The sequence below is a fragment of the Scyliorhinus canicula genome, chromosome 5, assembly GCF_902713615.1.
Source record: "Scyliorhinus canicula chromosome 5, sScyCan1.1, whole genome shotgun sequence".
Classification (NCBI taxonomy): Eukaryota; Metazoa; Chordata; class Chondrichthyes; order Carcharhiniformes; family Scyliorhinidae; genus Scyliorhinus; species Scyliorhinus canicula.
The window spans coordinates 221,456,689-221,479,859 of NC_052150.1; the positions used below are offsets into that span (position 1 = coordinate 221,456,689).

The 23,171-nt window shown below is 52.1% G+C and overlaps 1 protein-coding gene across 3 annotated transcripts in view; it reads left to right on the plus strand.

Annotated features, from left to right (window-relative positions):
- The window catches only part of plcd1a (phospholipase C, delta 1a), a 178,731-nt gene that overhangs the window by 112,004 nt on the left and 43,556 nt on the right, over nucleotides 1–23,171 (plus strand). For all 3 annotated transcript variants that reach the window (XM_038798567.1, XM_038798568.1, XM_038798566.1), the window contains 4 exons: nucleotides 15,046–15,274; nucleotides 19,102–19,231; nucleotides 20,118–20,346; nucleotides 20,977–21,178. In XM_038798567.1, the coding sequence (XP_038654495.1) occupies nucleotides 15,046–15,274; nucleotides 19,102–19,231; nucleotides 20,118–20,346; nucleotides 20,977–21,178 (790 nt within the window). The remainder of the gene's footprint in view (nucleotides 1–15,045; nucleotides 15,275–19,101; nucleotides 19,232–20,117; nucleotides 20,347–20,976; nucleotides 21,179–23,171) is intronic.

The following is a 23,171-nucleotide window of genomic DNA, read 5'->3' on the forward strand; positions in this document are numbered from 1 at the left end:
AGGATGGATGTGGAGAGGATGTTTCCTCTTATGAGAGAATCCAGAACTTGGGGGTCACTGTTTAAACATAAGGGGCGGGATTTTCCATCAGCCGTCGCCGGAATCAGGAAACACGATTGGGCGGAGAATTTGGCGTCAGCTGGAAATCGAGGTTGGCGCTGAGCGTCAAATGGAATGCCATTCTCCGGTCCCTGGACAGTGGCGTGGCTGCGTTCTAAGCTGCATGCTGGCGTGGCTGCGTTCTAAGCTGCATGCTGGCGTGGCTGCGTTCTAAGCTGCATGCTGGCGTGGCTGCGTTCTAAGCTGCATGCTGGCGTGGCTGCGTTCTAAGCTGCATGCTGTCGTGGCTGCGTTCTAAGCTGCATGCTGGCGTGGCTGCGTTCTAAGCTGCATGCTGGCGTGGCTGCGTTCTAAGCTGCATGCTGGCGTGGCTGCGTTCTAAGCTGCATGCTGGCGTGGCTGCGTTCTAAGCTGCATGCTGGCGTGGCTGCATTCTAAGCTGCATGCTGGCGTGGCTGCGTTCTAAGCTGCATGCTGGCGTGGCTGCGTTCTAAGCTGCATGCTGGCGTGGTTATGCAGATTTTGCAGTAAAGGCCATTGGCATGTCAGTAGCTGGCTTGAGCCCGTATTATCTGGGCCATCTGTGATGCTCCATCCCCGCCAGGAGGAATTACCGATGGGGAGGTTCACCTGTGGTGTTTCAAATCGGGCACCATGGCTGCTGAGGGTGCGAGAGGGGGTACGGAAGGTGTCCAACATCGCTGTAGTGTGCTGCTGGCTGGAGGGCTTCTGCCAGGGCTGGGGGGGGAGCAGTGGGAGGGGTGGCCAGGAGATGGGCTGTGGGGTCAGGGTGGACGGGCACGGACCGCCATTGCCTCAGCTTGCAAGGCAGCCCACGCTGCTGCACACGCCGCTGACTGCCCACTGGGAACTTAGCGCCAGGGGCCATGTGCGTGCCGCCCAAGCCACCCCCCCCCCCCCCCCCCCCCCCCCCCCAGGTCCCCTCTGGCCCCCGCCGACCCATCAACGGGGTGGGTGTGCTCCAGAGCCTCCATGTTGGCTGGGATACGGGTCGGCATCCATTGGAATTGTGCGGGTTCTACACGGCACGGGTTCTTAAGGGGACCTGAATCACTCCGGGATTGGCACCTCTTTCGTCCACGGAGAACACGCGTGATTCAGTCCCGGCACCAGCAATTACTCTCTCAAATGGATAATTCGCTCCCAAGGAGTCGCCTATTTAAGACAGAGAGAGGGGGGGGGGGGGGGGCTCGAGGGGCTGAATGGCCTCCTCCTGTTCCTAGTTCGTATGTTCATCATACATTGCCACTTCCCTAAATTGGCGTGGGGCTGCTGGATAGTGAGGGACTGGAGATGTTAGGCCCATAGGCGATTGAGGGACAGATTTGGATGCCAGTGAAGTTGGGGCGATGTAGGGATTCTGTGGAAGAAAGGAAGCGTTGTGGAGAGGAAGCTGTGCAGGGAGGAATTTTCCAGCATTTGTTCTATCAATTGGCCATGGCTTTTTCTTTTTGTATCTGTTTTCCTGCTATTCCCAAGGGGCACAGCTGAGTAAGGAATATCCCGATTGCGAAGGGTATGGGGCCGGAAATGGTAAACAATCAGTAAAACGGGGAAATAAGGACGGTCCAAACTTGTGGGGTAGGCTGCATGGCATTTTCCTTCCGGCATTTTCCGTACGTTCACTCCAATACTCCGGAACAAACCCTCGGGTCGAAAAACATTCAAGAGAAAAAAGGTTGGCTTGTGCGCAATTGGCAGTCATGAGCCAGGGGCATGATGGGAAGTGGAAGAAATGATCCGTTTCGCCAGGGATCACTGGAATTCGACGAATTCTGAACCGTGGAAGGCGGGGGAGGGGAGGGGTGGAGAATTTAAAGGGGCAGGCACAGCTGGAATAGAAGAGCGATCACACAGAGGTTCATCTCCCATATAGAACTCTGTCAGGGCAGAAATGGCAGCACCAAGAATGTGAAGAGTGAAGACACGGCCACATAACGTAAACCCACAGTCTGGTGCGGGACCGAGGGACCGCCACACTGCTGGGAGGTGCCATCTCATTTCTTCTTTAAATTAATTAGCGGCGTGAGCTTCGCTGGCTGGGCCAGTGTTTATTGCCCATCCCTTTCTTGTCCTTCAGAAAGGTGGTGATGAGCTGCCACCTGGAACCATTGTCGTCCATGTGGTGTAGGTACACCCATTGTGCTGTTAGGAAGGGAGTTCCAGGATTTTGACCCAGAGGCAGTGAAGGAACGGCCGATATATGTTCAAGTCAGGACAGTGAGTGGCGGGGGCGGGGTGGGGGGACTTCCAGCTGGTGGGCTTCCCATGTGCCCGCTGCCTCGTCTTTCTAGATAGGAGCGGTCGAGGGTTTGGAAGGTGCTGCCGTAGGGAGCTTGGTCAGTTCCTGAGTTCAGCTTGTAGATGGCATACACGGCTGCCACACTGTCGGTGGGCATTTATTGCTTCACGGGATGGGGGCATCGCTGGCTGGGCCAGCATTTGTTGCCCTTCCCTAATTGCCCTTGAACAGAGTGGCAATTGTAGGGGACGGTCAAGAGTCAACCACCTTGCTGTGGGTCCAGAGTCACATGGTAGACCAGACCGGGTAAGGGCGGCAGATTTCCGATGGGCCGAGTTCCCGACGGGGCGGTTCACGTGTGCTTTAAAAAAGCAAGAGAGAGGAGGTAGGACACCGAGAGGAGTGACTGTGGGCTGCCGGGCTGGACACTGGCTGGGGTGGGGGTGATGCTGCCAGGGCCCGAGGATGGTGGGGGGTGACGGAGGGATCCTGTTCTGCACAAATTGGGCCGCTGCGTTGCCTTACAGTGGCTGTTCCGGCTGCTGCTTTGGCCCAGGTGGACCAGCCCAGCACACTGGGTGCTTGCGGATTGAGGCTGGGACTCGCTTGGGGAAGCGCCGAAATACATCGAGACAGACCACGAGGGATACCATTCATTAGGCCTCGATCCAGCCAAGCAGAGCCGGTTTTTCAGCTGCCAGCGGGCCCAGAAACGTGCCGACGGCGCAGGTGGCGGACTCGCACTCTAGGAAAGGCCTTTGATATTGAAGGAAAAGATGGTGGAGTGCAGAGGGAGAGATATGCAGCTCCAGTCCCAATGGCCCTGTCTAAATCCTGGCACAGACTCCCTAAGCTGCAGGGGTTTCCCACCACAGGGTTAGTCAGGGTTAGGATCCAGCAGGGCGAGGCCATTGCTCCGAGCAGTCAACCCTTTCTGCTTCATGACCACAGTCGACGTGAGCTCACCTGCCAAAGAGCAGAGACGGCCCACAGGGCTGGAATATTCTGTGGGCAGAATTTGACTCCCTCCCCCTTTTTGCTGGTGTTTGAAGGTTGGGGAGGGTGGACGGGGTCATTAATAGCAGCGTGCGGCCTTCCCACTGCCCCCTCCCTCGACCCTACCCATCTCCCACTTTATGGTGGGCGGTGGAGTCTTCGGGTTGTCCAGCCACCCTCTGGCCGATTGAGGGCCACTTAATGACCTTTCAAGTGCCTCATTCCTCCTCTGCTGCAGTTTTACCCACAGCAGGGAGTGGTTTGGGCCTAGCAGGTACCCGCTAGGCCCTACTTTACCTCAGTTGTGAGGCAAAGGCGGAGGGGAGTGGGGGCCTCATTTGGGGGTCCTTGGTGCCCCTTGGAGGTAGCTTTCCACCCCTCCCACCTTTAACCCTCCCCTCAGGCCTCTTAAACCCTCCTCCCTGCTGCACCATAGCCCCATGCTGGGGTCAGGCAGCCAGTCCCCATCCCCCCACATACACTTTGCCCAGGGTAGGGGGCTGGCATGTTGGGGAGGGGAAGGGCAGCACGGTGGCGCAGTGGGTTAGCATTGTTGCCTCACGGCGCTGAGATCTCAGATTCGATCCTGGCTCTGGGTCACTGTCCGCGTGGAGTTTGCACATTCTCCCCGTGTTTGTGTGGGTTTTGCCCCCCACAACCCAGAGATGTGCAAGGTAGGTGGATAGGCCACGCTAAATTGCCGCTTAATTGGAAAAAAGAAATGAATTTGGTATTCTAAATTTTTTTTTTAAATGTAGGGGAGGAGGGTGCCACGGTAGTACAGTAGTTCGCACTGCTGCCTCACAGAGTGAGGGTCCCGGGTTCGATTCCCACCTCAGGTGACTGGGAGGAGTGTGCACGTTCTCCCTGTGTATGCCAGGCGTTTCCTCCGGGTGCTCCGGTTTCCTCCCACAGTCCAAAGGTGTGCGGGCTAGATGGATTGGCCGTGATAAATTGCCCTTAGTGTCCAAAAAGGTTGGATGGAATAATGGGGATAGGGCAGGGGAGTGGGCCTGGGTAGGGTGCTCTCTTAGGGTTGGTGCAGACTTGATGGGCTGAATGGCCTCCTTCTGCACTGCAGGGATTCTATAAAATAAACCAGCTGGGGAAACCTCTGCACAACCATGACGCCAGTTTTTAAAACCAAATAGTTTTTAAACTAATTCAGCAGGGGCATGGGAACCTGGATTGTAGTTTTGGGGTACGGGAGATTGAGAGTATAGAGGTCAGGAGCACAGATTTGACTTTGCAAGAGGGTGCCAGTGTTCAGGTAGGTGGTTTGAAGTGTGTCTACTTCAATGCCAGGAGTATACGAAATAAGGTAGGGGAACTGGCAGCATGGGTTGGTACCTGGGACTTCGATGTTGTGGCCATTTCAGAGACATGGATAGAGCAGGGACAGGAATGGTTGTTGCAGGTTCCGGGGTTTAGGTGTTTTAGTAAGCTCAGAGAAGGGGGCAAAAGAGGGGGAGGTGTGGCGCTGCTAGTCAAGGACAGTATTACGGTGGCGGAAAGGATGCTAGATGGGGACTCTTCTTCCGAGGTAGTATGGGCTGAGGTTAGAAACAGGAAAGGAGAGGTCACCCTGTTGGGAGTTTTCTATAGGCCACCTAATAGTTCTAGGGATGTAGAGGAAAGGATGGCGAAGATGATTCTGGAAAAGAGCGAAAGTAACAGGGTAGTTGTTATGGGAGACTTTAACTTTCCAAATATTGACTGGAAAAGATACAGTTCGAGTACATTAGATGGGCCAACAATTTGCTGATGACACTAAAGTCGGTGGAGTTGTAGACAGTGCGGAAGGATGTTGCAGGTTACAGAGGGACATAGATAAGCTGCAGAGCTGGGCTGAGAGGTGGCAAATGGAGTTTAATGTGGAGAAGTGTGAGGTGATTCACTTTGGAAAGAATAACAGAAATGCGGAATATTTGGCTAATGGTAAAATTCTTGGTAGTGTGGATGAGCAGAGGGATCTCGGTGTCCATGTACATAGATCCCTGAAAGTTGCCACCCAGGTTGATAGGGTTGTGAAGAAGGCCTATGGTGTGTTGGCCTTTATTGGTAGAGGGATTGAGTTCCGGAGCCATGAGGTCATGTTGCAGTTGTACAAAACTCTAGTACGGCCGCATTTGGAGTATTGCGTACAGTTCTGGTCGCCTCATTATAGGAAGGACGTGGAAGCTTTGGAACGGGTGCAGAGGAGATTTACCAGAATGTTGCCTGGTATGGAGGGAAAATCTTATGAGGAAAGGCTGATGGACTTGAGGTTGTTTTCGTTAGAGAGAAGAAGGTTAAGAGGTGACTTAATAGAGGCATACAAAATGATCAGAGGGTTAGATAGGGTGGACAGTGAGAGACTTCTCCCGCGGATGGAGGTGGCTAGCACGAGGGGACATAGCCTTAAATTGAGGGGTAATAGATATAGGACAGAGGTCAGAGGTGGGTTTTTTACGCAAAGAGTGGTGAGGCCGTGGAATGCCCTACCTGCAACAGTAGTGAACTCGCCAACATTGGGGGCATTTAAAAGTTTATTGGATAAGCATATGGATGATAAGGGCATAGTGTAGGTTAGATGGCCTTTAGATTTTTTCCATGTCGGTGCAACATCGAGGGCCGAAGGGCCTGTACTGCGCTGTATCGTTCTATGTTCTATGTTCTAAGAGGCGAGGCCACATTGGATTTGGTTTTGGGTAATGAACCAGGCCAGGTGTTAGATCTGGAGGTAGGTGAGCACTTTGGAAACCGTGACCACAATTCGGTGACCTTTACGTTAAGTGATGGAAAGGGATAAGTATACCCCGCAGGGCAAGAGTTATAGCTGGGGTAGGGCAATTATGATGCCATTAGACATGACTTAGGATGTGTTGGTTGGAGAAGTAGGCTGCAAGGGTTGGGCACACTGGATATGTGGAGCTTGTTCAAGGAACAGCTATTGCATATTCTTGATAAGTACATACCAGTCAGGCAGGGAGGAAGGGGTCGAGCGAGGGAACCGTGGTTTACCAAAGAAGTGGAATCTCTTGTTAAGAGGAAGAAGGAGGCCTATGTGAAGATGAGGCATGACGTTTCAGTTGGGGCGCTTGATAGTTACAAGGAAGCGAGGAAGGATCTAAAGAGAGAGCTGAGACGAACAAGGAGGGGACATGAGAAGTCTTTGGCAGGTAGGATCAAGGAAAACCCAAAAGCTTTCTATAGGTATGTCAGGAATAAAAGAATGACTAGGGTAAGAGTAGGGCCAGTCAAGGACAGTGGTGGGAAGTTGTGTGTGGAGGCTGAGGAGATAAGCGAGATACTAAATGAATACTTTTCATCAGTATTCACTCAAGAAAAAGATAATATTGTGGAGGAGAATGCTGAGACCCAGGCTATTAGAATAGATGGCATTGAGGTGCGTAGGGAAGAAGTGTCGGCAATTCTGGACAAGGTGAAAATAGATAAGTCCCCGGGGCCTGATGGGATTTATCCTAGGATTCTCTGGGAAGCCAGGGAAGAGATTGCTGAGCCTTTGGCTTTGATTTTTATGTCATCATTGGCTACAGGAACAGTGCCAGAGGACTGGAGGATAGCAAATGTGGTCCCTTTGTTCAAGAAGGGATGTAGAGATAACCCCGGTAACTATAGGCCGGTGAGCCTAACGTCCGTGGTGGGTAAAGTCTTGGAGAGGATTATAAAAGATACGATTTATAATCATCTAGATAGGAATAATATGATTAGGGATAGTCAGCATGGTTTTGTGAAGGGTAGGTCATGCCTCACAAACCTTATCGAGTTCTTTGAGAAGGTGACTGAACAGGTGGACGAGGGTAGAGCAGTTGATGTGGTGTATATGGATTTCAGTAAAGCGTTTGATAAGGTTCCCCACGGTGGGCTATTGCAGAAAATACGGAGGCTGGGGATTGAGGGTGATTTAGAGATGTGGATCAGAAATTGGCTAGTTGAAAGAAGACAGAGAGTGGTAGTTGATGGGAAATGTTCAGAATGGAGTTCAGTTACGAGTGGCGTACCACAAGGATCTGTTCTGGGGCCGTTGCTGTTTGTCATTTTTATAAATGACCTAGAGGAGGGCGCAGAAGGATGGGTGAGTAAATTTGCAGACGACACTAAAGTCGGTGGAGTTGTAGACAGTGCGGAAGGATGTTGCAGGTTACAGAGGGACATAGATAAGCTGCAGAGCTGGGCTGAGAGGTGGCAAATGGAGTTTAATGTGGAGAAGTGTGAGGTGATTCACTTTGGAAAGAATAACAGGAATGCGGAATATTTGGCTAATGGTAAAATTCTTGGTAGTGTGGATGAGCAGAGGGATCTCGGTGTCCATGTACATAGATCCCTGAAAGTTGCCACCCAGGTTGATAGGGTTGTGAAGAAGGCCTATGGTGTGTTGGCCTTTATTGGTAGAGGGATTGAGTTCCGGAGCCATGAGGTCATGTTGCAGTTGTACAAAACTCTAGTACGGCCGCATTTGGAGTATTGCGTACAGTTCTGGTCGCCTCATTATAGGAAGGACGTGGAAGCCTTGGAACGGGTGCAGAGGAGATTTACCAGGATGTTGCCTGGTATGGAGGGAAAATCTTATGAGGAAAGGCTGATGGACTTGAGGTTGTTTTCGTTAGAGAGAAGAAGGTTAAGAGGTGACTTAATAGAGGCATACAAAATGATCAGAGGGTTAGATAGGGTGGACAGCGAGAGCCTTCTCCCGCGGATGGGGGTGGCTAGCACGAGGGGACATAGCCTTAAATTGAGGGGTAATAGATATAGGACAGAGGTCAGAGGTGGGTTTTTTACGCAAAGAGTGGTGAGGCCGTGGAATGCCCTACCTGCAACAGTAGTGAACTCGCCAACATTGAGGGCATTTAAAAATTTATTGGATAAGCATATGGATGATAAAGGCATAGTGTAGGTTAGATGGCCTTTAGTTTTTTTCCATGTCAGTGCAACATCGAGGGCCGAAGGGCCTGTACTGCGCTGTATCGTTCTATAGTGTAAGTGCCTGTAATGAGGACAGGGCATGTGGTCTACAGCGATGTCAGTGGATTCACACTCCCTTGTGAGGAAACATTGGTATTGAGTCGAGCGGGCAGCAGCGGGGAGAAAGAGTTTGCTGCATTTCAAGTGGCAGTCGTCTGCAAATCGGGAACGGGTCCCCGGTTATCCCAGCTCCTCTATCCGTTTTCCTCGGGCAATGTTTTGCATGGCTCTGCTGGAACCTCTGACCTGCTCCTCCTGGTCTTGGATGCTGTCCACGTCGCCTGGATTGCCTTTCCTTTCAGGCAATGCAGCGCGTACTCTGTCCCACCCAGGACTCGGGAGCCGACACTCCTCCGCCCAATTCAGCGAGGGATTCCCGTTTCCATTTCCTGCTCCAATCCTGGTACTGATCTGCGACTTTGATTTAACCCTTTTCCCGCTGACTGCTACATTGGCCCCAGAGACCTGGGCCCTGAACCCCAGGCTGTCCCTTTACGTTTCAGTGCTGAGGGAGTGCTGCACTCCGAGAGGTGCCGTGTAATTAGATCAGGCCCCATTGCCCTCTTGAGGTGGGTATTAATGATCCAAAGGCACCATTTCAAAGACAAACAATGTTGATCTCCCCAGTGTTCTTGCCAATATTTACCTTGACTGTAAAATTGCTAAATAAGCGGAATACCTGGTCGTTGTGGGAGAGTGTTAAGCAGAAACTAGGTGCCACATTTTCACGTGTAGAATTTACAGTGCAGAAGGCGCGGCCTATCGGCCATCGAGTCACCACCAGCTCTTGGAAAGTTCACCCTACTTAAGCCCACGCCTCCACCCTATCCCCGTAATGCAGTCACCCCACTTAACTTGCACATCTTTGGACTGTGGGAGGAAACCGGAGCACCCGGAGGAAACCCACGCACACACGGGGAGAACGTGCGGACTCCGCACAGACAGTGACCCAGCCGGGAATCGAACCGGGGTCCCTGGAGCTGTGCAGTCTCAGTGTTGACCATTGTGCCACCCTGCCGCCGTGCTGAAACAAGATCCCGAGGGGACTTGACAGAATGGATGCTGAAAAGATGTTTCCTCCTGAAGGAGGGACTAGAAGCAGAGGACATGGGTTAAAAATAAGGGGTGCACCATTGAAGATGAGGAGAAATGTTTTGCCAGAGTGGAGTGAGTCTTTGGAACTCAGTTCCCCAGAGAGCGGTGGAGGCAGTGTCAGTGAATATTTTTAAGGAAGAGGTAGATAGATTCTTGATGAACAGGGAGTCAAAAGGAGGGTCGGCCACGATCTTATTGAACGGCAGATTGGGCCTTGAGGGGCTGAATGGTCTACTCGATCCTAATTTGTATGGCCACACTTCAAAAGTACTCATTAGCCATTAAACACTGGGGCTTCTTGAGATGGTGAACGATGTTCTATGAATGTCAATTGTGTTGTCTCTTTAGTTGCGCAGGAGGGTGAGAATTGAGATACACCTCTGTTAGGGAGGCAATGGAACGGATAAGAGACAGGAAGCAAACGACCAATTATGAAAATATTTAAAAAGACAGAGCGGTTTTTCTCTTGGGTTTGCCCCGTGGGCGATACCTGGGAGACGGAGCTGTGCTCACTGCCTCTCACTTCACAATTCTCAGAACTGAGAGTGGCTTTCATGGGAATTGGGACTCATGGCTGCGTGGGTGCAGGTGGGGTGAGGTTGCAGTGTGTGGGTGGGGGGGTGAGGGTGCAGTGTGCGGGGGGTGGGTGAGGATGCAGTTTGCGGGTGGGGGGGGTGAGGATGCAGTGTGTGGGTGGGGGGGTGGGGGTGCAGTATGCGGGTGGGGGGTGGGGGTGCAGTATGCGGGTGGGGGGTGGGGGTGCAGTGTGTGGGTGGGGGGGGTGGGGGTGCAGTGTGTGGGTGGGGGTGCAGTATGTGGGTGGGGGGTGGGGGTGCAGTGTGTGGGTGGGGGGGTGGGGGTGCAGTGTGTGGGTGGGGGTGCAGTATGTGGGTGGGGGGTGGGGGTGCAGTGTGTGGGTGGGGGGTGGGGGTGCAGTGTGTGGGGGTTGAGGGTGCATTATGTGGGGGTGTGGGTTGAGGGTGCAGTGTGTGGGCAGAGGGGTGAGGGCGCAGTGTGTGGGTGGGGGTGTGGGGGTGGGGTGTGGGTGCTGGGGAGGCGTGGGTGGGGCGTGGGTGCTGGGTGGGGCGTGGGCACTGGGTGGGACGTGGGCGTTGGGTGTAGCGTGGGTGCTGGGAAGGGCGTGGGCGCTGGGTGGGATGTGTGTGGCTTTGAAACATTGGAAGGTGTCAGGAACTCTGTCTTCCCTGATATCCTGGTCTCTGACATCCTGGTCTCTGACATCCTGGTCTCTGACTTGCGATGTGTGTTTTGAAATGAAGCCGTGACTATCCGATAGAAAGTTGCTGGAGGACTGTCGGAGTAATGGAAAGCCGGGATTGCTGTATAGTTTCACACGTCCCTCCCCCACCACAGTCGCCCTCATTCAAGTAGAATAACAGTGATTCAGACAAGCAAGTTGTAAAAACGATCCGTCAGTGGCAGCATTGTTTGCCATTGGGGGTTTATCTGAATAGCTATCTTTATGGGCAGGGTGATTGAATAAAAGTTCAAAGCTGAGTCACAGATTTTTGATTGAGTTTATTTCACCATCCGATCAGCTGTGGTATAATGAGTGTTAAAGCAGCCTCAAATACCTTCTTATTTCTTATATTCTTTTGATCTTCAGCAGTTGTTTATCTCTGACTCCCATGTTAAAGATTTTAGAAAATGTATTATTTTACGGTATCGCTGGCTGGGCCACCGTTTGTTGCCCATTCCTGATTACTCTTCAACCGAGTCGTTTGCTCGGCCATTTCAGAGGGCAGTCAATAGTCAACCACGTTGCTGTGGGTCTGGAGTCGCGTTTAGGCCAGACCGGGTAAAGACGGCAGATTTCCTTCCCTGAAGGACATTAGTGAACCAGGTGGGTTTTTACAACAACCGCTGATAGTTTTATGGTCACCGTTATAGACGAGTTTTATAATTGAATTCCACTAGTTGACATGATGGAATTTGAACCCAAGCCTTCAGTGGGTGAGCTCGGGTCTCTGAGCTGCTAACCCGGCGACATTACCAAATCACCACCCTCTCCACATTCACAATCATGAAGAATTTGGGCAGTGTAAATAAAGAAAAACCTTTTTTGTTTTAAAAAAAAACAAAAAACATTTTCAACCTCTTGATAAGCTGCCTTATGTTGAGGGGAAGGCAAAAGAGGTACCTGCATTTCTACAGCACTTTCCCATTCTTCAGACGAACCCCAAATACTTCAGACCCAACTCGGTGGGGCAGCACCATAACATGGTGGTTAGCGCTGTTGCTTCACAGCGCCAGGGACCCGGGTTCGATTCCCGGCTTGGGTCTGTGCGGAGTCTGCACGTTCTCCCCCGTGTCTGCGTGGGTTTCCTCCAGGTGCCTCCTACAAGTCCAAAAATGTGCAGGTTAGATGGATTGGCCATTCTCAATTGCCCCTTCGTGTCCAAAATGAAGTGGGGTTACAGGGATAGTGTGGAGGTGTGGGCCAAGGGCCGGTGTAGACTCATAAGAGCATAAGAACATAAGAACTAGGAGCAGGAGTAGGCCATCTGGCCCCTCGAACCTGCTCCGCCATTCAATGAGATCATGGCTGATCTTTTGTGGACTCAGCTCCACTTTCCGGCCCGAACACCATAACCCTTAATCCCTTATTTCTTCAAAAAACTATCTATCTTTACCTTAAAAACATTTAATGAAGGAGCCTCAACTGCTTCACTGGGCAAGGAATTCCATAGATTCACAACTCTTTGGGTGAAGAAGTTCCTCCTAAACTCAGTCCTAAATCTACTTCCCCTTATTTTGAGGCTATGCCCCCTAGTTCTGCTTTCACCCGCCAGTGGAAACAACCTGCCCGCATCTATCCTATCTATTCTCTTCATAATTTTAAATGTTTCTATAAGATCCCCCCCTCATCCTTCTAAATTCCAACGAGTACAGTCCCAGTCTACTCAACCTCTCCTCGTAATCCAACCCCTTCAGCTCTGGGATTAACCTCGTGAATCTCCTCTGCACACCCTCCAGTGCCAGTACGTCCTTTCTCAAGTAAGGAGACCAAAACTGAACACAACACTCCAGGTATGGCCTCACTAACCCCTTATACCTCCCTAGTCTTAAACTCCATCCCTCTAGCAATGAAGGACAAAATTCCATTTGCCTTCTTAATCGCCTGTTGCACCTCTAAACCAACCTTCTGTGACTCATGCACTAGCACACCCAGGTCTCTCTGCACAGCAGCATGCTTTAATATTTATTGTTTAAATAATAATCCCGTTTGCTGTTATTCCTACCAAAATGGATAACCTCACATTTGTCAACATTGTATTCCATTTGCCAGACCCTAGCCCATTCACTTAACCTATCCACTTAACCTATCCAAATCCCTCTGCAGACTTCCAGTATCCTCTGCACTTTTCGCTTTACCACTCATCTTAGTGTCATCTGCAAACTTGGACACATTGCCCTTGGTCCCCAACTCCAAATCATCTATGTAAATTGTGAACAATTGTGGGCCCAACACGGATCCCTGAGGGACACCACTAGCTACTGATCGCCAACCAGAGAAGCACCCATTAATCCCCACTCTTTGCTTTCTATTAATTAACCAATCCTCTATCCATGCTACTACTTTAACCTTAATGCCATGCAACTTTATCTTATGCAGCAGCCTTTTGTGTGGCACCTTGTCAAAAGCTTTCTGGAAATCCAGATATACCACATCCATTGGCTCCCCGTTATCCACTGCACTGGTAATGTCCTCAAAAAATTCCACTAAATTAAGTTAGGCACGACCTGCCCTTTATGAACCCATGCTGTGTCTGCCCAATGGGACAATTTCTATCCAGATGCCTCGCTATTTCTTCCTTGATGATAGATTCCAGCATCTTCCCTACTACCGACCTTAAGCTCACTGGCCTATAATTTCCTGCTCTCTGCCTACCTCCTTTTTTAAACAGTGGTGTCACGTTTGCTAATTTCCAATCCACCGGGACCACCCCAGAGTCCAGTGAATTTTGGTAAATCATCATTAGTGCATCTGCAATTTCCCTCGCCATCTCTTTTAGCACTCTGGGATGCATTCCATCAGGCCCAGGAGACTTGTCTACCTTTAGCCCCATTAGCATTCCCCATCACTACCTCCTTAGTGATAACAATCCTCTCAAGGTCATCACCTGTCATAACCTCATTTCTATCAGCCACTGGCATGTTATTTGTGTCTTCCACTGTGAAGACCAACCCAAAAAACCTGTTCAGTTCCTCAGCCATTTCCTCATCTCCCATTATTAAAACTCCCTTCTCATCCTCTAAAGGACCTTAGCCACTCTTTTTTGCTTTATATATTTGTAAAAACGTTTGCTGTCTGTTTTTATATTCTGAGCAAGTTTACTCTCATACTCTATCTTACTCATTATAGCTTTTTTAGTAGCTTTCTGTTGCCCCTTAAATATTTCCCAGTCCTCTAGTCTCCCACCAATCTTTACCACTTTGTAAGCTCTTTCCTTCAATTTGATACTCTCCCTTATTTCCTTAGATATCCACGGTCGATTTTCCCTCTTTCTACCGTCCTTCCTTTTTGTGGGTATAAACCTTTGCTGAGCACTGTGAAAAATCGCTTGGAAGGTTCTCCACTGTTCCTCAACTGTTCCACCATAAAGTCTTTGCTCCCAGTCTACCTTAGCTAGTTCTTCTCTCATCCCATTGTAATCTCCTTTGTTTAAACACAAAACACTAGTATTTGATTTTACCCTCTCACCCTCCATCTGTATTTTAAATTCCACCATATTGTGATCGCTCCTTCCGAGAGGATCCCTAACTATGAGATCATGAATCAATCCTGTCTCATTACACAGGACAAGATCTAGGACCGCTTGTTCCCTCGTAGGTTCCATCACATACTGTTCTAGGAAACTGTCGCGGATACATTCCATAAACGATGGGCAGAATGGTCTCCTTCTGCATTGTAAATTCTATAACTCATTTTTTTGTTGTTGTATGCAGTCGCTGGTTTCGTAGGCCATCACCACTTCCAATTCTAGCAAAGAGCAAAAGGAAATCATTGGGAAGTTGATCTGTTTATAGTGGTAGTGGTGAGGGAATAAACACTGGGCAGAGGAATGTTCTACTCCCCTTGGAATGGTGCCATGGGATCATCTTGCATCCAGGCATTTATATCTTGGTTTAACCTCTTGTTTGAAAGTTCTTGCTGTATCCAAAGCTGTGGAGGTTAGGCGGGGGGCTAGGGGGATAGAGATGGGGGAGTGGGTCTGGGTACGGTGTTCTTTTAGTGGGTCGGTACAGACCCTATGGGCTGAGTGGCCTCTTTCTGCACTGTATGGGTTTCTAAGGCCATGGGACTGGAGAAGATTTCGGAGAAATCTAGGGGCAACGCTGCAAAGGGATTGGAAAACGAGGATGAGAATTTTAACACCAAAGTGTTGCTTGTCTGGGACCCAATTTAGGTCAGCGAGCACGGGAGTGATAGGGGAGTGGGACTTAACGTGAGTTAAGACACTCGGACAGCAGAGGTTTGGAAGACCTCGGGGGGAGGGGGTTATGGAGGATAGAATGTGGAGAGCAGCCTTTGCACTCAGCTCTGTGTGTGGTTGGGTTTAAATTACATATCAATTTGCAGACACTGAGGAAGGTAGCCACCTCCCTGACCTGACCTCCTGTTTGTCCCTGTTCCCCCACAGTCTCAATCGATGATATTCAGGAACTGCGGCCTGGCCACCAGTCCGAGGGCATGCAGAGGTTCGCCATGGATATTCCTGCTGTCCGCTGCTTCACCATCATCTTCAAGGGCAGGAAGAAGAACCTTGACCTCGTTGCCACCGACGAGAAGGAAGCCAAACACTGGATCAATGGCCTCAACAAGCTCAAGAAGAGAGATTCAAAAATGAACAACAGGGAGAGGCTGGACCAGTATCCTTCACGGGGCACCACGTGGGCACTATGTAGGGGAGGCTTTGGGCACTGGGTGGGGCAGGCATTGGGCACCACATGGGCACTGGTGGGGGAGGCATTGGGCACTGGTGGGGGAGGCATTGGGCACTGGGTGGGGGAGGCATTGGGCACCACGTGGGCACTGGGTGGGGGAGGCATTGGGCACTGGGTGGGGGAGGCATTGGGCACTGGGTGGGGGAGGCATTGGGCACTGGGTGGGGGAGGCATTGTGCACCACATGGGCACTGTGTAAGGGAGGCATTGGGCACTGGGTGGGGGAGGCATTGGGCACTGGGTGGGGGAGGCATTGGCACCACGTGGGCACTGGGTGGGGGAGGCATTGGGCACTGGGTAGGGGAGGCATTGGGCACTGGGTGGGGGAGCATTGGGCACCACGTGGGCACTGGGTGGGGAGGCATTGGGCACTGGGTGGGGGAGGCATTGGGCACTGGGTGGGGGAGCATTGGGCACCACGTGGGCACTAGGTGGGGAAGCATTGGGCACTGGGTGGGGGAGGCATTGGGCACTGGGCGGGGGAGCATTGGGCACCACGTGGGCACTGGGTGGGGGAGCATTGGGCACCACGTGGGCACTGGGTGGGGGAGCATTGGGCACCACGTGGGCACTGGGTGGGGAGGCATTGGGCACTGGGTGGGGGAGGCATTGTGCACCACATGGGCACTGTGTAAGGGAGGCATTGGGCACTGGGTGGGGGAGGCATTGGGCACTGGGTGGGGAGGCATTGGGCACCACGTGGGCACTGGGTAGGGGAGGCATTGGGCACTGGGTGGGGAGGCATTGGGCACTGGGTGGGGAGGCATTGGGCACCACGTGGGCACTGGGTAGGGGAGGCATTGGGCACTGGGTGGGGAGGCATTGGGCACCACGTGGGCACTGGGTAGGGGAGGCATTGGGCACTGGGTGGGGAGGCATTGGGCACCACATGGGCACTGGGTAGGGGAGGCATTGGGCACTGGGTGGGGATCATTGGGCACCATGTGGGCACTGGGTGGGGGAGGCATTGGGCACCATGTGGGCAGTGGGTGGGGGAGGGAGTGGGGCGAATTGATTGGCTTCGCATCCACTCTCCTTCACCATTCACGCCCTCTACCGCCGTCGAACAGTGGCGGCCTGAAGAATTGCTGGGTCCGGCTGCGCCTGCAGCGGCCGCGCCGTGCTTCATGGCGGATGACGCTCGCGGACCTGGCCAATGAAATATTCCCCCCCCCCTTCGGCAGGCTCGCGCGCCCCAGACCGCCTCACCACAGTAGCCCCCAGCCCTGAATATGTCCATCCCTGCCCGTGGATCGGTCCTCCTCTGACTGACACCGCAGTCCGCAGCCACCGCGCTGAGTTCCCGACGGGTCAGACCACACGTGTCCCACGCCGTCCGGAACTCGGACGGGGGCGGAGCATCAGGCAATGTATGGAGTGTTGCAAAAAGCAGCGCTGCCCCCGATTTTGGCGTCATCGGGGATCAGAGAATCCAGCCCATGGTAATTACCAGACCAGCTGTTTTTTTTCCTGATGTTGATTGAGAGATAAATATTGATCAGAACATCACATCGACAGCTGCTCACTCTTCATCATTGGACTGTGGGGGGAAACCGGAGCACCCGGAGGAAACCCACGCAGACACTGGGCAAAAGTGCAAGCTCCACACAATTACCCGAGGCCAGAATTGAACCCGGGTCCCTGGCGCTGTGAGGCAGCTGTGCTAACCACTGAGCCACCGTGCCGCCCTCAGTTACTGTCCTGGAGTGCCAACCTGAAGCTCTGTGTTAATGTTCCGCAGTGGGGCTTGAACCCACAACCTCTGGAGGCGAATGCGTACTAATTGCGGATGGACAATAAATACCAGCTTTGCTGCTTTTTAAAAAAAAATGAAACTAATCCTTGGTAACTCCCAGTGAGTGTCGGCTAATCGCAATAACAGCTGGGTATAAGCAGCGATTAGATATCCCGCTGGCTTGTGCTGTCCGAACAATGGGCCTTCGGATCACTGCCAACTTCTGGTTGGAGCCTTTTTTTTCTTCCCATGTCTGTTTTCACACGAAAGTAGACAGCCAGGCCACGATAGCTGATATTAGTGCGTGGGGGGGGGGGGGGGGGGGGGGGGGGGGGGGGGAGGTTGGGGGAAGATGAGACAGTACAGCCTCACAATGGAGTACAGGAAACTCTCCCTGGCCTCCCTGCTTCCTGAGGCAGGATTGCCTAACACACTGACCACTGTTCACCAGTAAGCGCCTCCCAGCTCTTGGTGTGGTTCAGCCGATAATACCACTGGCCTCAGAGTCAGAGTTGTGGGTTTAAGTGCCCCCTCCAGCATCCAGGAGTCCGCTCCCCAGACGGGGACAGAAGATCCCGAGACGTGTTTCGAAGAGCCCTCGTGTCCTGGCTAATATTTATCCTTCAACCAGCGGCGCGTTTAAATAAACACAGCTTCTCTGGTTGTTATGACATTGCTGTTTGTGAAACCCTAGTTGCTGTGAATCTTAACTTGCAGCAGTTTCCTTTCACCCATCACCCCCGGTGCCCGGGGTGAGATTCACATCCTCGTGTCCAAATCCCTCCGTTACCTCACCTTTCCTGTCTCTGTATCACCCCCAATCATCAACCCCTACAGTCCTCCCGAGTTCTGTAACCGCCTGCAACCCTCCAAAGATCTCTGGAATCTCTTCCAATTCTGTCTGTTTGTGGGCCCTCACCCCCCAAACCTCCGTCATCACCACCAACTTTTCATCCCACTATTGGTAGCCATGCTTCTGCTAGCTTGGCCAAGCTCTGAAAAGGGCCAGCACCGTTAATGAGGGCATGGTAGTAGAGGGGGCCTGTCCCATTAACAAGAGGTAAGTGGTTCGAAGGGGCCTGTACCATCAACGAGGGGGTGAGCGGTTAGAAGGGGCCTGTACCATTATCGAGGGGCCTGTACCATTAACAACGGGTGAGTAGTTATAGGGGGACTATACCATTAACGAAGGGTGAGTGGTTAGAAGGGGACCGTACCATTAACGTGGGGACCGTACTATTATCGAGGGGCCTGTACCATTACAGAGGGGTGAGCAGTTATAATGGGACTGTAGCATTAACATGGGGACCGTACCATTAATGTGGGGACCGGACCAATAATAAGACCATAAGACATAGGAGCAGAATTAGGCCACTCGGCCCATCGAGTCTGCTCCGCCATTCAATCATAGCTGATATTTTCTCATCCCCATTCTCCTGCCTTCTCCCCATAACCGTTGGTCCCCTTATTAATCAAGAACCTATCTATCTTTGTCTTAAAGACACTCAGTGACTTGGACTTCACCGCCTTCTGCGGCAAAGAGTTCCACAGATTCACCTCCCTCTGGCTGAAGAAATTCCTCCTCATCTCAGTTTTAAAGGATCGTCCCTTTAGTCTGAGATGGTCCTTTGGTTCTAGTTTTTCCTACAAGTGGAAACATTCTCTCCACGTCCACTCTATCCAGGCCTCACAGTATCCTGTACGTTTCAATAAGATCCCCCCTCATTCTTCTAAACTCCAACGAGTACAGACCCTGAGCCCTCAAACCTTCCTCATACGACAAGTTCTTCATTCCAGAGATCATTCTTGTGAACCTCCTCTGGACCCTTTCCAAGGCCAGTACATCCTTCCTTAGATACGGGGCCGTACCATTGATGAGGGGAACTGACCATTAAGAAGGGGACAGTAGAAGGTAAGAATGAGTTTAACGCTCAAGTATTTTAGTTTGGTGTTGGGGGAGATTGCAAAGCCTTGCTGTCCTGACTGTTTGAGCAGTTTCCTTGAATCAGTCCTGCAGATGGTTCCAGATTTATCTCCAAAAGGCCGATATTAACAAAGACAATAAAATGAATCTGGGTGAAGTGAAACGGTTTCTGCAGATGATGAACATCGAAGTGGATGATATGTACGCGAAAGACCTGTTCGCGGTACAGCATTGAAAACAACTCCTTAATCGGCAAGGGCGGGGGGAGGGGGATGTCGGGGGGAGGGGGGGGAGGGGGGCACTGGCTCTCTGATGGGGCTGCATGACATCAGCACTCAAACACGCTCCTCATATCTGAGCCCAAACGTGTGTGTGAACTATTCCTCCACAGTGTGCATCGCCAGCAGTCCCTATTCCGTCCAGGCATGTTTTCCATGTGCGTTCCCTGGTACGGCACTAATAGCTCCAATTTAACCTGGGAGGGCTGCAAGTAGACACTGGTGGGGTGCACACATCCGTCGGTGCAGCACCCCTTCTAATACCCAGTGGTTAGGATTTGGAATGCAACTGCCTGATGGGGTAGTGGGTAGAGTTTGAACAGTAACCAAACTGGGGCTGCACGGTAGCACAAGTGGCTAGCACTGTGGCTTCACAGCGCCAGGGTCCCAGGTTCGATTCCCCGCTGGCTCACTGTCTGTGCGGAGTCTGCACGTTCTCCCCGAGTCTGCGTGGGTTTCCTCCGGGTGCTCCGGTTTCCTCCCACAGTCCAAAGACGTGTTAGGTGGACTGGCCATGATAAATTGCCCTTAGTGTCCAAAAAGGTGAGGAGCGGTTATTGGGTTACGGGGATAGGGTGGAAGTGAGGGCTTAAGTGGGTCGGTGCAGACTCGATGGGCCAAATGGCCTCCTTCTGCACTGTATGTTCTATATTCTATGTTTAAAGGGGATTTGGGGAAAGATCCAAAGAGTGGGACTGGCTGGATTGCCATTTGAAAAGAGCCGGTGCAGACTCAGTGGGGCAAATAGCCGCCGTCTGTCATTTTCTTGCCGCCGTTCCCTTTCCCCCCGATTTGATTTGAGACCGCGGTCTCTCCTTTGGCCTCCCACAGAAATGTGACAAGACGAAAGACGGCAACATCTATGGCAAAGAGATTGAGGAGTTTTACAAGCTGGTGACGGAGCGTGAGGAGATCGCGACGATCTTCGAGGCGTACTGCGAGAAGGACCGCGTCCTGACATTGGAGAAACTGACAGAGTTCCTACGGAAGGAGCAAAGGGAAAATGCCAACGCGGAGTACGCAAGCCAGCTCATTCAACAGTACGAGCTGAACGAGGAGGGTACGACGCTGCCCTTCGATGGCGCTCGCTTTGACATGGTGTTGCCAATTCTGCGGGATGGTATTCCTGGAGGGTTTCATCGCGTGACTTCCTGCCTCTAACCACCCCGCCCCCAAGCTCACACCACTGGCTGCCCAATTAAAGAACATCTTTCCCATAGCCAATCAGAAAGCAAAAGGACTGTTACTCGATTGCCTAATTCCCGTAATAATAATAATTGCTTATTGTCACAAGTAGGCTTCAATGAAGTTACTGTGAAAAGCCCCTAGTCGCCACATTCCGGATCCTGTTCGGGGAGGCTGGTATGGGAATTGAACCTGCTCTGCTGGCCTTGTTCTGCATTACAAGCCAGCTGTTTAGCCCACCGAGCTCAACCAGCCCCTTGACTGTCGGTCAAACAGCCCATCCCCATTCAGAAATTGTTCAAAGAAAATGGAATAAACACAACAACCCTCATGATTTTTAAAAATTCTCTTCTTGTTGCTCACAGGAAAAATAATCTTCAAATGTTTGAAACGCCCAAGCCAATCCCGGCAAATTGGTATCTCTACTTTCCAACCTCTCCCTGGAGCCTGATGCAGAATATAGTGCAGGTGATAGTAACGGCTCCTTTGTTTGTTTTGTCATCAGCAAAGCATGAGTCCCTCATGACCAAGGATGGCTTCATGTGCTACCTGCTCTCGCCCGCCGGCGACATTTTCAACCAGGAACACAACAAGGTTTATCAGGACATGACCAAGCCGCTCAATAAGTATTACATTTCATCCTCCCACAATACCTACCTGATGAAGGACCAGCTCGAAGGACCCAGCAGCATTGAGGCCTACATCAGGTATTGAAGCCTGCTACAAAAACAAAAGCTTGAAATCGGGGTGGGGGGGATGGTATGTCTCTTCCTGCAATGGAGGTGTTTTTTTTAACAAACAATTTTAATGAGGTATTTTTGGCATTACAAGCAACAACAGTATAGAAACAGTGTACAAAGAACAATAAACATAGTGCAAACACCGACACCCGTCCCTCCGAGCAGGGCCGGCTCAAGGCACCGGCAACTCGGGCAGTCGCCCGGGGCGCCATGTGCTAGGGGGCGCCAGACTCGGGTCCCGCGCATGCGCAGTTGGGCCGGTGCCAACCAGCGCATGCGCGGTGGCCGTCCTCCCCCATGGCGGTCCCCCGTTCGGTCCGCCCCCTGCCCCGCCCCCGCTCGGTCTGCCCCCCCGCCCCGCCCCCGCTTGGTCCGCCCCCGCTCGGTCCACCCTGCCCCGCCCCCGCTCGGTCCGCCCCCGCTCGGTCCGCCCCGCTCCGCCCCCCCCGCCCCGATCCGCCCCCCCCCCCGGCTTGGTCCGCCCCCCCCCCCCCCCCCCCCCCCCGGCTCGGTCCGCCCCTCCCCTCGGGTCTGCCCCCCTCTCGGCCCCGCCCCCCCCTCTCGGCTCCCCCCCCCCAAGGGCGCCGAAGTTCAGCTTGCCCGGGGCGCCAGCAACCCTAGGGCCGGCGCTGCCTCCAAGGCACGGCTATTTAACCCCCTAATCCAGGGGTGGGCAAACTATGGCCCGCGGGCCGCATGCGGCCCGCCAAAGGTCTTTATGCGGCCCACCAAGTCATTAAAAAAAAAATTTTTTTTAAAAAAATTTTTTTTAATTTAAAATTTTTTTTTAAGGTTAATGGGAGGGGCTGTTGGGTTACTTACTGGTATAGGGTGGATACGTTGACTTGAGTAGGGTGATCATTGCTCGGCACAACGTCGAGGGCCGATGGGCCTGTTCTGTGCTGTACTGTTCTATGTTCTATGTTCTATATGAGGCGCCCAGAATCATAACCGGGTGAAGTAATTATTTTACTTAATATACTATGCGGCCCTTTAAAATTGTGAATTTCTGAATGTGGCCCTTGCACGGAAAAGTTTGCCCACCCCTGCCCTAATCTATGCCACCCAAGCTTCCCCCCCCCCCCCCCCGGCCTGCTGTCCATAATTCTTCACAAAGAAGGCAATGAACGGTTGCCACCTCCGGGCGAACCCTAACACTGACCCTCTCAAGGCGAACTTAATCTTCTCCAGGCCGAGAAAGCTCGCCATGTCGGTTAACCAGGCCTCCGACTTCGGAGGCTTTGAGTCCCTCCAAGCCAGTAATATCCGTGTCCGGGTTACCAGGGAGCCAAAGGCCAGAATATCTGCCTCTTTCTCCTCCTGGACTGTCTCTGGAGGTGTTACTCAGTCTTCATCATTGGAGAGGGAGAGCGTTGGATAGAGTGGATTATCCCAGTGCGGGGGGGGGGGGGGATTAGTAGCAGGGAATGGTTGAGGTACATTTTAATGAAATGAAAAATTGAAAATCGCTTATTGTCACGAGTAGGCTTCAATGAAGTTACTGTGAAAAGCCCCTAGTCGCCACATTCCGGCGCCTGTTCGGGGAGGCTGTTACGGGAATCGAACCGTGCTGCTGGCCTGCCTTGGTCTGCTTTCAAAGCCAGCGATTTAGCCCAGTGTGCTTGACAGCCCAGGTTGCATTACCTGCATTGTTGAGGTTAAAATTCCATGATGTACCAAAGGATTAGGTAGGAGATTTGGTCGGAGGGCATGGAAACTAGCCATATCAGTTCATGCTCCAGCCTCCCGGCCTGAAGCCTACTGTCAAAACCATGTGTTCCTATCTGCCTCAAAAGCCTGTATGATTTTCCCCTGAAATACATCTGCAATATTTGCTTCAACCACTCCATATTTGTTTTTTCCGAATTCCCGATTACCTTCCTGGTGGCTATCTTCTATTGATGACACACACACTTCTCCAGAAGAGGAAACATTCTCTCTCTCTCTCTCTCTCTCTCTC